This window comes from Thamnophis elegans, chromosome 1 (assembly GCF_009769535.1).
Source record: "Thamnophis elegans isolate rThaEle1 chromosome 1, rThaEle1.pri, whole genome shotgun sequence".
Classification (NCBI taxonomy): Eukaryota; Metazoa; Chordata; class Lepidosauria; order Squamata; family Colubridae; genus Thamnophis; species Thamnophis elegans.
Genome location: NC_045541.1, coordinates 15,610,085 through 15,623,508, shown reverse-complemented (window position 1 = coordinate 15,623,508; position 13,424 = coordinate 15,610,085). Strand labels below are relative to the sequence as shown.

Genomic DNA, 13,424 nt, shown 5'->3' with positions numbered 1-13,424 from the left:
AAAATACAGTACACAGAGGTTTTGTCTTTCAAACAGTGGCAATTATACAAGACTTATACATATATACATGTGTTAGGCAAAACTTCAACTCTACATGGGGAACCACAATGGAAATAGAATGAGAGGAGAGAGAGAGACACACACCTTCACATAGCCTCTCTTATATATACAGCTTCTTAAAGTGGCAGTAACCCTCCTGACTCATCCTCATGTCATCATTTCAGTTTACAGCCTTACAGCAGCTGGTCAGCTATTAAATCATCATTACCCTGATAGATGGCCTAGTTTTTCTACCTTTTAGGGGGAAAAAACTAAAAGATTCTAGGAAATACAAATTGAAACCAGACAGGAGAACATCTGGTGGGTGTCAAAAGAGATTCCACATTGCCCAGTAAACGTTTATCTTTTAAGTTCAGTAAAATGAGAATAGCTTCTTGCCTGTTTTCTGACAGCTACTGTGATTTGCTGAATTCTTTGTGTCTAAAATTTCTCATTTGCTAGCTATCACTTCCACTTATCTGTTGGCAGCTCAGAAGGATGAAAAAATCCCATCATGTGTAAGTTACCTATAGAATGGTAAAAAGGCATCTGTTTGTCATCTTCTTGTGATAATACTGCTTCATGTCTCGTCCTAAGTCAGCATGAACAAAATGTTTCCAGTTTCCTGCACTCAGCACTTACCTAACTGCCCCCAAATTGAAAACACTCTATATTTTGGCTCAGCAACTCAGTGAGTTCATTTTGAGAGTATGCACTGCTCTATTTTGACTCTTAATATGGAACAAATGCATCAGTTTTACTTGTAAACATTGCCATAATAACTAACATAGGTCTTATGCGGCAAATATGTCTGCAGAGGCATATATTTTAATCTGTCATTTTGCTTTATACATTATAAATCCTTCCATTAATAATATACACATAAACCACTTCCAAGATTCGGTGGCAACTGAAATAAATTCATGGGGAAATTTGAGATAGTTTCCAGATATCCCAAAACTATAGATCCCTCTGTCCACACAAGTCTGCTAATTTACAAGTCGTCCTACCTCACATATGGTACATAAAATAACATTTGGTGTTTGCCAAAGAAAACATACGCACTTATTTAAGTATGCCACTCAATTCCAAATAGCTCTGACTATAACAAGCAGCAAAACACATACTAAAAATCACAGCCCCTAATTATTTCAGGACCCACTAATCTTCATTGTCTCCAAATGTTGTCCTAGAAAGCTGCAGCTTTATGATTTCTTGGAAACCAAGAAAAAGTTGGGCGGTTCAAATATCAGTGGACAAGCTATTCCTCAAAAAGGCATCACAGAGAAGGTTCAACTGTGGACGGCATTACCTTGAATGGGGAACTTTTAACATGTATTTCCCACCTCATATCAGACAGACAAGTTCAACCAGAGAAGAGTTGAAGATCTCCAAGCCTTTAGCCTTTACAGGTGCCTACTAGCACCTTCAACTCTACCCAGAATTCTGTCTAGCTACTGTACTACACAGAGAAGTATTTGATGAGGCAGTATATTTCCCTCCAGAATTTGTCCAAATCACTTCCATTTTTCTTTCCAAAAGGAAAAAAAAAACATTGAAGGAGACTGTGATCAATAGTGATCAATATGTAACCTTCCAAGACTTGATGCACCCTTGCCTTTTGGCTAAGATCAAATCTAGTATCTGTTCTCATCAGTTTCATATTTCATAAGTCCTTCATTTGCCTGCTCCTTCCTTCTGATATTACAGTTGTTGCTACTCATTTCTTCAATTGTCTTGTTTCTGCAAAGCCCAGAAGTTGGTAGGTACTCTAGCTTCCAAACAGACATAAGCAAATCTATGAGTAATTGCAGTTTACCTTAAATGAAAATCCCCTCATAGATAAGGAGCCTGTCGGCCTCTTTGGCTGCTCCCCAGAAACTCCCTTTTAATGGGAAGCTTCCAGACTCTGATTTTCCATCTTATTGTTTTTAATCTTTAACCTAGATTGAACTGGACAAGGCTTCAGATAGAGGACTGTAAAGCAGATGTGTGCTTTCTCTGCTTGAAATTGTCCAATTGATTTTGCTCCAGTCACTTCCCTCTAGCTCAATGTGATGGTATTTGGAAAAAACTGGGAAATGGAGTGAAGAGATGCTGCCTAGGAAATGGTCAGATAAGAAACACTATAGTCCACACCTACACAATGGGAAAAACAAGAGGCTCAGAAGCGGCCATCTGTAAGATTCTGTTGTAAGATTCTGTTCATGTCACCCTACAATAAAGTAGAAGTAGTTTATCTGGTCCTGTTTCCTGTCTGATCTACGTGGTAAGATGGACATTCAACCCATTTCACAATGGAGGAATGATCTAATTGGGCATCTCTGTTTTTGAGAAGGAGAAAATCTGATATTCAACAGCATCCTTGTAAGAAAAAAAAATAGCTTTCTCTCTTCCTTTTGTTCCTTGTTGTTTCATTAATGAACAAGGCTAAAATGTGGTTTTTCAAAAACAAACATCGCTCTGTCACGCTATAAATATTTTGTCACACTGTAAAGTTCCTTTTGTGGCATGCATAAACACGTTGGCACTGCATCCAACATTACTCATCAGCAGGAAAGCAGAACTTCAGGTCAGATTTTCTTCGGTTTGAGGTAAGGACAAGCAAGCCTTCCCTGGAGAAAACGGTCATTAAATTCTGAAAACTTAGGAAATGAAATTTTAATATGCTACATAATTCTTCGGATACTAAAAATAAATAAAAAATCCTTCCCCTTTTTTATGTTTTGTGAAATGTCTTCCAGATGTTCAATAACATATAATTTATTTATACAAAGGCTGGCAAGCAATTCTCATCATTATTTAAAAAGAAAATTATATACAACAACTTGGGTGATACGCTGTATGCCAGGAATAAAGCCATCCATCCTTGATTTCCTTGAATTTTCCAAGTTAGAGCACACAAAGGCCCTATTCCAGCCCTCAAACTGGAAATTATTATCCTGAGATAAATGAGTATAAATATAGTAGACTCTGCATTGGTTTGTGGACAATGGTTTTTTTAAATTTCTTTTGCCGATATTTATACTTCCCTTCCTAGGTGACTTGTATAACCTATGATGATGCAAAATGAGTGGCATGATATTATGATGCAAGTTCTACCCCTCATTCTTGTATGATATGGTGATACAAGCACAAAGAGGATGGATTTTCCCAAAGATAATGCACATTTTATTATCTGCTCCCCCAATCACCCTACCCAAATGCATGGGACTGTCCTTTTCCCTTATACTGTGCCGTAATCATGGTTGATAAATCAAGCCTGCAAGAAGAACCCTTCATCAGTTAGGCTCCTGGTTCCTTCCTTCACTCCCTCTGGGAATTACTAAATCAGTCTCAAGTAGAAAGCTTAGATGGCCATCCAGATGTTGCTGATCTAAAACTTCTAGAAGCCCACCAACATGGTTAATGAGAAGGGAAATGTGTAGTTAATGTGAAGACTTCTTCATCTTTCATGATTCACCTTTATAACACTGGTGGGGTTCAAAAAATTTTACTACCCGTTCTATAGGCGTGGCTTGGTGGGCATGGCATGGCATGGCTTGGTGAGTGTGGCTTGGTGGGTGTGGCAGGGGAAGGTTACTGCAAAATTCCCATTGCCTCCCGATTAGCGGGGACGGGGGGGGGGCAGAGAATAGATTGAGTGTATGGTGTCTTGTTTTTAAATTGTTTCTTTTTAAATTGTTCTTTATTTTTAACTCTTTATATTAACTTTATCTGTAAGCCTCCCAGAGTCCTACGGGATTGGGCGGCATATAAATCTATTAAAAGTTAAAGTTAAAGTTAAGATGTGGGCAGGGGCAGTCAGAGGTGGTATTTACCAGTTCTCCAAACTACTCAAAATTTCCACTACTGTTTCTCCAGAACTGGTCAGAACCTGCTGAATATCACCTCTGTTTTACAACCTGAAGAATTTCCAGATTTCGGATCCAACAACCATTACTCACAGAATTTATCATCCTCCGATTTAATCCTTCTTCCATGATTGCATAATAAAGTAGCCATTAAACACAAAGTAATTTCCTCTTATCTGAGTACACTTTGAAGTCGCTGCCCTCTTCTTAACAATGGAAAACAAAATAAGCTATTCTTTAATTGTAATGTTCTTCTTTCATCCTTGCAGCCACAAGTCTGGAAACAGGAAACTCAGGTTGCAGGATTGACTACCCATTGTTTTTAAAAACTTGGTTAGCTTAGTGGTACCCAGCAAAGAACTGTAGATATACAATATTCAGGCCATTGCATTACAATGAACTAACACAAAGATGTACATTTTAACCTAGCAGCGTTTTTTTTTTTCAGTTGGCAAGAAAACCAACATGGAAGATTTTCCTGGAAAAAAGTACTCAATATGTTACTTTTTCCAAAAGTTTCAAAGATTTGTAGGTCAGCACTTCCAGTTTAGTTCTTAACTAATTTAACAATCTCCAGCCTGTTTGAAGCAAAGCTATAAGTCATTACAACCAGATGTTTCTACAATGTTATTTTCTATCTAGTCAATAGTGCCACCTCCTGGGCAGTAAGAGAATGACATGAAACATTATTGGATTCCTTCTTTTTCAGTAACGGTAATTTTTATTTAACTTTTTTTTTTCCGTTCGCAGAAATAAATACATTCTCTGAGTCTGAAGATCTGATTCTTCCAAGAGTTTCTTACAGCAACATTCCTAAAGCTTTTACATTTAGGCTCTATATAAGACTAATAGCCCCTAGAATTAGAGTTTTATGTATCTACTGCAATAATCATCTGACAGTTGTCTGGATTTTATATTGATCAAGTCTGGTAAGCAGACATGGTTTCCTCTTACCGTCCCTACCAGTTTGGGATTGGGAGCGCTTGCACACGTTGCTTCTGCGCATGCGCAGAGTGTCCATAATGACATCTGGACGAGTGGGCAGAGCCTCCCGCCACCGCTGCTACCGGGACAAACCAGCAGAGTACCACTTCTGCTGGTAACATTACTTTTTTCCTTACCACTATGAAAAGAACTGGCAATATCTGTATGATCAAAGGACTTAACTTATTTGGGAGGATGTTACTTATTTGAAACATATGTTTAAATAAGCATTTAGGAAGTATCCTTGATTTCCATGCCCCTTTTAACTATCTACTGAGTTCCATTGACTTCTGTTATGGGAGCCAATGTAGTTTTGAGCTGCAACAACCGAGGGTCCGCCTTATAGCTTAGCTTTGCTGTTCTTTGTTTTTCTTCTCTCCTGTTATTTTTCTCTCTCTCATTCCCTTTTACAAATAAGAAATGGAAGTTATGTGAGACTATTTTAGCCATTTCCTGACTGGGGTCAAGTGTTCAAGTTCAACATCCTCTCTGCCAGATAACTTGGACTATATAGTAGAATGTAATCATAAATTTCTTAGTTCTCCCTTGCTGGTGATAGAAAACATAATCAATCTGTTGTTCTTATTTTAAAGACCATAAAATTGTTTGGAATAAGTTAAATATGAATCTTGGACCTATGTGTTAGCCATGTTAAACTCTAGTGACAATAAAGGGTAAACATCGGATGTAAGTATAATTAAATGTTATATATATGTCACAACCCCTGGTATGCCCAAATATGGGAGGAAAATCACACTTCCATTCTCTGTCCTTATTTATCAGCACAAATATAACAAACATATATATATATATATATATATATATATATATATATATATATATATATATATATATATATATATATATATATATATATATATATATATATATATATGTTGCATTTGTGCTGATAAATAAATAAAGGGAGACTAGTATAGATCTATTTCAAGCTATTTAGCTCTTGTCAGCTAGCCACACCCTTACTTATCCTTACTGTACAGCCCAGGTTCAAATCCCATTAAGGGTATGGCTAGCTGATGAGAGCTAATAGCTTGAAATAGATCTATACTAGTCTCCCTTTATTTATTTATCAGCACAAATGCAACACAAATGTAACAAAAAGGCAACATTAAAAATAATGCCTTTCTGTCTGGATGGTCTCTTGTGATGAACCGATAGACAGAGAAAGGAAGCAGTATGGTTCCTCCCATATTTGGGCATACCATATAGGTCTTTGGTTATTCGGGTTTTCTCCCGCGTAAAATTGGAAGTGTCTTGGCGACGTTTCAATGAAGTCTCATTCATCATCTTCAGGCTTGTTTGCTCGGCTTCGTGCTCCCAGGAGCAATATATATCTTACATTCTTCAGTAAACATCTACACTTCAATGTTAAGACATTTTATTATCTCAAGTTCAGTTTCTTTAACCACTGAGCCATCATGCCCTCTTATTAGCATTTTTAACAATGTGGGAATGACTAAAATGATTTGCATCCAGATGGTTGAGCTGAAAGCCTCTAGTCTTTCCTGAAGGGTCATACACAAGATTGCACCATTTCTGTATAAAGGTATTAAAGTAATAGTGTTAAAATCTGTAAGTATGCATGTGGGTCAGTACTCATAGCTTTTCCCAGGCAAAGCTATTTTGATTTTGATCTTTAATCATTCAAACATCTTTTTTGATATTTGATCTTCCCACCTGTATAATAGCTTTATTGTCTGATCATTTCTAGCGGCAAAGAGCAGGCAAAGTGTGTGATGAGGCAGCCATTGCAATCCACCACAGATAAAGTTTATTTATTTTGTGGATGTTTTTATGGTTTTCATGTTTTTAAATTGTTTTAATTGTTTAATAATTTTAGAAAGCTGCCCAGAGTCACATACTTGAGTTGGGCAGCTATAGAAAATGAATGAATGAATGAATGAATGAATGAATGAATGAATGAATGAATGAATTGGCTATCACAAAATGATGAATTTCCACCTGTTTCTGAGGAAAGTTCATCTGTGGTGATTCAGAGATAAACCTTCACAGATGGATTTCATTTTTGGAGAGGAAGATCCCAACCAACTCCAGTCACACCATCAGAGTAGACAAGCTCCCTCCCTATTGATATTCACAAATTCTTATTGATATTCACATTAGAACTTGGTTGTCCCAAAGATATTTTTTGTGGGGGGAAAGGGTGAGGGAAATTAGAATTGCTGGAAAGAGCACACACACACACCCAATAACACTACACTTTTGGCCATTGATTATTCCTTTCGTATTCCTTTTGTGTGAAGTTCATTGTAACTATAATTTAAACAAGGTTTTATAGGCCACTCAGAATTAGTTACATAGATTGGAGCAGCATATCCAGCAATTGAATATATACATAAGGCCGAAAAACTACTCTTTTGTTGATAAAGTATGACTCCAAGACCACAGCAGGATTTATTTATAGTATGCTTTGAAAGTGCAAGCCATATTACATTTTCTCCATCATACATAAGGACTGAGCAAGTGAGCATAATGAGATGGGCTTAATATTCTACAATACAGAAATGACAATCATAATAACTCTGGAGCCGAAAAACCCAGATTTTTTTTCTTTCCAAAGATGCTCAGAATAGAATGTTCTGTTCCTTTTCGTAAATGTCGTTAGAAGAATAAATGTATTCCTAAATGTATTTGTAGGGGGGAATAGATTTCATTTATAACTTTCTCTAAACACGTGAAAGAGCAAAAGATTGCAATGGGATAATTTCTTGATAATGAGATGCTCCCTGGATCTCAGACACTGAAGCAGTGGTTTGGTGACCTGGGTTGCTGGAACCAGCAGTGATCCAGGCCTGCCACGCCCCCGAACCTGTTCTGCCATCTTGTTTTTCAGTTCTGCGCATACACAGAACAATTTTAATTGCACTGCATGTGCACATGCAGTGTGCACAGCATGCACATGAGTGAACCAGCAGTAATGCCTGCTGGAACCCATCCCCGCACTGAAGGTGACACTGTCATTCTTCCTACCCTTGACAAGTGATATCTATCTATCTATCTATCTATCTATCTATCTATCTATCTATCTATCTATCTATCTATCTATCTATCTATCTCTATCTCTATCTCTATCTCTATCTCTATCTCTATCTCTATCTCTATCTCTATCTCTATCTCTATCTATCTATCTATCTATCTATCTATCTATCTATCTATCTATCTATCTATCTATCTATCTATCTATCTATCTACCTACCTACCTACCTACCTACCTACCTACCTACCTACCTACCTACCTACCTACCTACCTACCTATCACCTATCATCATCTATCTATCTAATTTTGAGACCACCCATCTAACTGACAGAACAACATTGGGTGGTGTGAATCTTGAATGATCTGGCCAAATTGAGCTAAATGTTATTATTGTATACCCAGCAACAGCCTGTGCTGCGCCCTGATTGGCTGGACACAGCACAGCCTGTGATTGGGTAATAAAGTGACAGTTAATGACAGTTGCTTGTGCCTGAGAGTATAAATACCCTGGCAGTTGAAACAGAATCTGAATCGCTGTCATCTTCTAATAAACATCTTGCTCTCTGATCCATGGCTCCTGCGTCTTCCCTCACAATACACAAAAGTTATGAGTGTCACTCTCATAAAGGCGCACAATAACATGAACAAGTCTAGCTCTGGACAAACCCATGTCTTCTCTAGGAGTTGATTTAATGCTAGGGAGCCTGGCTGGCTCTCACAGCAATGACTCATAACGTCTCCATAGAATCAAGCTGAATTCTTGGTGATTTCATACATGCTCATGTAGTTTTCTTGGCAATGTTGTAGACATGATTTGCCTTTGCCTACTTCCAACTCCTTTTTGTATTCCCCAGTGTATCCCTCAGCTCTGGCATTCTCTGGTGGTCTATCTTCCAAGTACTAACTAGGCCCAGGCCTATTTCTTCTTCCAAACCCAGGGTCAGCCAGGAGCTGCCACCAGCTTGAGCATTATAAACGACAATTTTATTCTCAAGGACTGACATGTTGAACACATTATAGACAGAGGGTTTAGCAAAGTCATAATTATAATTTGCTTTTGTTTTGTTAGCGCTCGCTGTTATTTTTTTAATTTGATCAATGTAGTGAAATCCAAGTAATTAATGTTTCCTCTTTCTTCCTTTTTTTCCCCTTCTCCTGTCTATTTTTTTTCCTAGCTGTTTTAGGAGCATGCAGCCACCTTGGCCAACTGTATTCTGACCGAGACGTGTGGAAACCAGAACCATGTCAAATTTGCGTGTGTGACTCAGGATCTGTTCTTTGTGATGATATCGTTTGTGAAGATAAAGAGTTACCTTGCACAAATCCAGAGATTCCATTTGGAGAATGTTGCGCTGTTTGTCCAACAGAACTTAATGTAAGTTTCACCTTCGGCTTTACTTGTGTTTTCACACGGTTTCATATCTGCATCCATTCTGCCTCAGCGCTTAGATGTAAGAGGGGTTCCATGTTCTTCATTTCACAAGATTTGCTCAACTTTAAGAGTAAAATCTTTGGGGCTTGAACAAAATCATGCAGAAGCAGAGTGCTATTGTTTTTGAGCTTCGCGGCCCTAAATATTTTGGTTCTCTTTTGAATGTCAGGGTTCCAAATAACATCCAAAATCAAATCAGAATCCAAGGCAAAGTATTGCTCAAAGTTCCAATTTATTAAAAGAGCCGTGTTGGCACATCTGGGAAAACCCGAATCTGAAAGCTTCCCAGTTTTCCCCACCCAGATCTTGCCCCACACCCACTAGCCCATCACATGGGCTAATCTTCCACTGCCATGCTGGCAGTTTCACCCATCCAGTTCCTGTCAGGTGCAGAGGTGCAAAGACAAAGGATGACTTTGGCTTTCTAGAAGGAATTTTGTTTTTGGCTACATAGCATCTAACTCCATACAACCCCCCCCCTCCCATATCCCCACAACAGAAAAAGGCATAGTGGAATAATAGAAGGTGTGGCAGTCCAAAGATCCAAAAGGAATATGGCTACAGGCCTGATATTCAAAAGCTTTGGACACTGAGCTATAGAAAGAGATATTAATGTAGGAAAGATCTAAATAAGCTGCAAGAGAACCAAATTTCCAGGTGCTTTTTTTCCCTCATAGGCCTACATTCTATTATCTACCAGGGAACAAATGTTGTCAGTAGAAAGAGTCACAACAGAAAGAGTTGCTCTTCCTCTTTCTGCTATTCTCCCCCTCCCTGTCTCTCTTCCATCTTTTCTCTCCCCATCCAAACATCCCTATCTATATCTCTATGTCTCTTCCAGTTAAGCGGGTTGCCAAGGGTGGGACACACTGATTCCGCCAAAAAATCTGAACTGCTGGGAGACTTTTCAAAGTATCTGCAACATCTGCATACAATCTGTTTTTGAAGGCTGCAGGTTGCCCATCCCTGCTCCAAAACCACACCTCACAATCCAGCAGACCGTTTCATGGAGGCCCAGGAAGGTTCACATCCTTCCTTTTTATATATAACAGAGACCTTTGTCCTTCCTGAAGTGTTAGAAGAGAATGCAAAGTGCCAAAACATCCCGCAGAAAAATGTTTTTTGTAATCCTTCCCAACCAGGGATCAACCAAGGAAGTCTCACAGCAGTCTCCCAAGAATTGCTCTTTCCACTTTCCCGATGGAAAGATGCTGCTAATGGTTGAGCATTTCAAAATTGGCCTGGACTTGATATTTAGTTGAATGCCTGGCATGTATTATGAATATTTGCTCCAGCCAAAAGACGTGGATCCAAAGAACACTAAACTCAGTCCCAAGAGAAGGCCCAGCTTGATTTGCCAAGAGTGAAATTCAGCTGGAACTCTCCCATAATGCCTGGATGGTTGGGAAGAAGTTCATACAGAACACTTGGTTTCTGCTAGTTAAACATGTTCAAAATGTTTGAGTCAGATGTGAGTCAAGATGGAAACTTTTGTAAAATGGAGTATCTCTATCCATTTTAGCTTTACATGCATACTTTTAACTTAAGTTTTGAAACTATTTCATAACTACTAGTCTCTTTTATGTATCAAGATGTCCCACTGCTTCTTTCCCCACAATAGTTTGAAAGTCCTTTGTTAATTTTATTCAGCTAATAAAATAAACGTAAAGTCCTATGCCCAGGTTAACATATATGGGATTAGATTTCACTGAATATAATGCATATTACTTCTCAGTAGATATATAAAGAACTAGTTGATAACCCAGCATTTCCCGGGTATTTATTTATGGGGGGGAAATGTCCGGACCAAATGTAATTTCTAATGTTGGATTTTTCCCCTTACCAAAGGGAGCCCCCTTGTGGAATACTGTGAAGCCATTACCATGGCAACTCCACTGCTCTGTACAGTAGAAGCCATTTTACAGCTACTGCCCCAACTGTCCATTGTCCAAGGCAGTGGATTTCAATTCCCAGAATGCGCAGCAGAGGCTGCATTGTACAGGGAATATAGAAATGGAAGGCTATCACATCTGATAGTGTCCAGGTTGAAGGAAATCCATATTCTTCAGAAAAGACATTATGGATTAGATTTCAATTGTTAACTTCTATAAATTACATAATACACTGTTGTTTGTCATACTTTGCATATGTTCATGAATTTTTCACACAAAAGTTTCCTGAAAGAAGGAATATTTATATTTATGCCATATAATCATGTTTATTTGAGTGCAAATAATGGAAGGTCCACGCGCGAGACTTTTACAAAGTTTTTTAGCAGGCCTGTCTCAATAGATAGAGGAAAAGCTTCAAGGTAGACACAAATGGCTGAAGACATTTCTCTTCCCATCAGTGCCTATGAGAAAGCATCACACTAGGACAATGGGAGAAAATAAAATTTCAGTTGCCCAGCTGCTCACTAAGAGAGACTTATGTCTGGCATCCAATTAGAGACACTGTGACCAAACCTTTAACCAAGGCCAGGCCTGCTTGGTTGAGCTGACAACAGCTTCATATATTGCAGGGGCCAAGTTAGTTCACATCTAAGCAATGGCTTTTAAAAATAAGCATAATGCCATTATGCTAAGTTACTAATTCCTGGATTAAGACGGCAAAACCTGCCTTCACTTTTTAGCATGAACATACTATGCTTGCACATAGACTGTGAACATGTCTGCAAAATTATGGTTTTTCACATACATAAGACCTCGTGTGTAGATCCATAGCAGGATTGGCTATCGCAATCTTGCTACATATGAAGGACTTTAACCTGAAGCTAGAAGAGAGCAGTGCATGCAGTCTGGCTTAATCTCCTGGCTTCCCACTCACCTTAATCTCCAGATGGTTGTTCAAACTTGAGTATAATTTTTCACACAATATATATGATCTTCATAAATCAGGGTGCCGGATCACATGGAAAGTTGTAACTTGTCCTCATGCAAATACATTCAAGTTCAAATAACCTTCAGGCCTCCAGTCATGTGTTGTTGGGGAAAGGATAGACTGGGGCTATGTGTAGTGCCTCATGCTCTCTCCACTCTTTCTCTAGATTATTCAGATCATGATAAGGAGAGGTTAAAATAAAACTTTAGGCACTTTCAAGTTGATTAAGTATGGGTTAAAAAAAAAACCCTCAGGATTCATCAGGTAACAACTACAATATACCACAATCCCAGAGGTTGTGTATGCAGGAATAGTTATCTCTTGTATTGTATACCAGATGCCCAACCAAACCATTACAAGTTATTCCTGAACTTCTAGAAGATTATAGTCCATATTCATGGATTATATTGGAGCTGAAGCGTATGCTTCACCCAAAATGCTATCATTCTCAGTGGCCAAAGTAATGGAAATATTGAGCAGAAAGGGAGAAGGAAAAGGAAAGTCATCACAAAGATGAAAAAGATGATAACCTTCAATACTGGTTCATTATATTCCTGGTATTAAATTTACATACTTTATAAAATATAAAATATGCAAGGTAATGTAATATTAGTAGCTGGCAACAGGTATTGGGTTTGTAAGCCATACATGAAACATGATCTTCCCAATGTGGTTGCATTCCAAATGTCATCAGCCCCAGCCACCATGTCCAAATGATTGGCAGTTCTGGAGAGTGTAAGTTATCCCTGCTTACCCTTAAACATGTACCAATATATCCATAGCATTTCACTCGTTTGATTACATCTTTTGTTTTATTTGAAATTCTGGTTAATTGTTTTAATTTGCATGTGTGTTATATTTATTGCTCAGCCTGACAGTGTTCTGTTTTCCCTTCTAGCCCGAGAAACCTGTAGTCCAGGGCCCACAAGGTCCAAAGGGAGATCCCGTAAGTTCAATTAATATATTCCTTTGCTTGTAAATAGAAATGTTTGAAAATACATTAAGGATGGACAACTCAATCTACCCTGTTTATACAAGATATAGTTGTAACATTCCATTAAAAACAACATGCATTTGTTTTTTAAGGATTTTTTTTTTCATTCCAGAAAGGGCATGTTTTAGTATGTGCTTCAATCCCATATGCTCATTTGTCTGGATTGAAGCACATATTAAAATATGTGTTGTTCTAATATTGGTCCCTACTTGTATTTTAAAG

At 38.2% G+C, this 13,424-nt stretch overlaps 1 protein-coding gene across 1 annotated transcript in view; it reads left to right on the top strand.

Moving 5' to 3' along the window:
• COL3A1 (collagen type III alpha 1 chain) overlaps positions 1-13,424 on the top strand; it is an 84,217-nt gene that overhangs the window by 18,237 nt on the left and 52,556 nt on the right. Inside the window, exons 2-3 of the mRNA XM_032211665.1 lie at positions 9,072-9,271; positions 13,107-13,154. Of these exons, the coding sequence (XP_032067556.1) occupies positions 9,072-9,271; positions 13,107-13,154 (248 nt within the window). The remainder of the gene's footprint in view (positions 1-9,071; positions 9,272-13,106; positions 13,155-13,424) is intronic.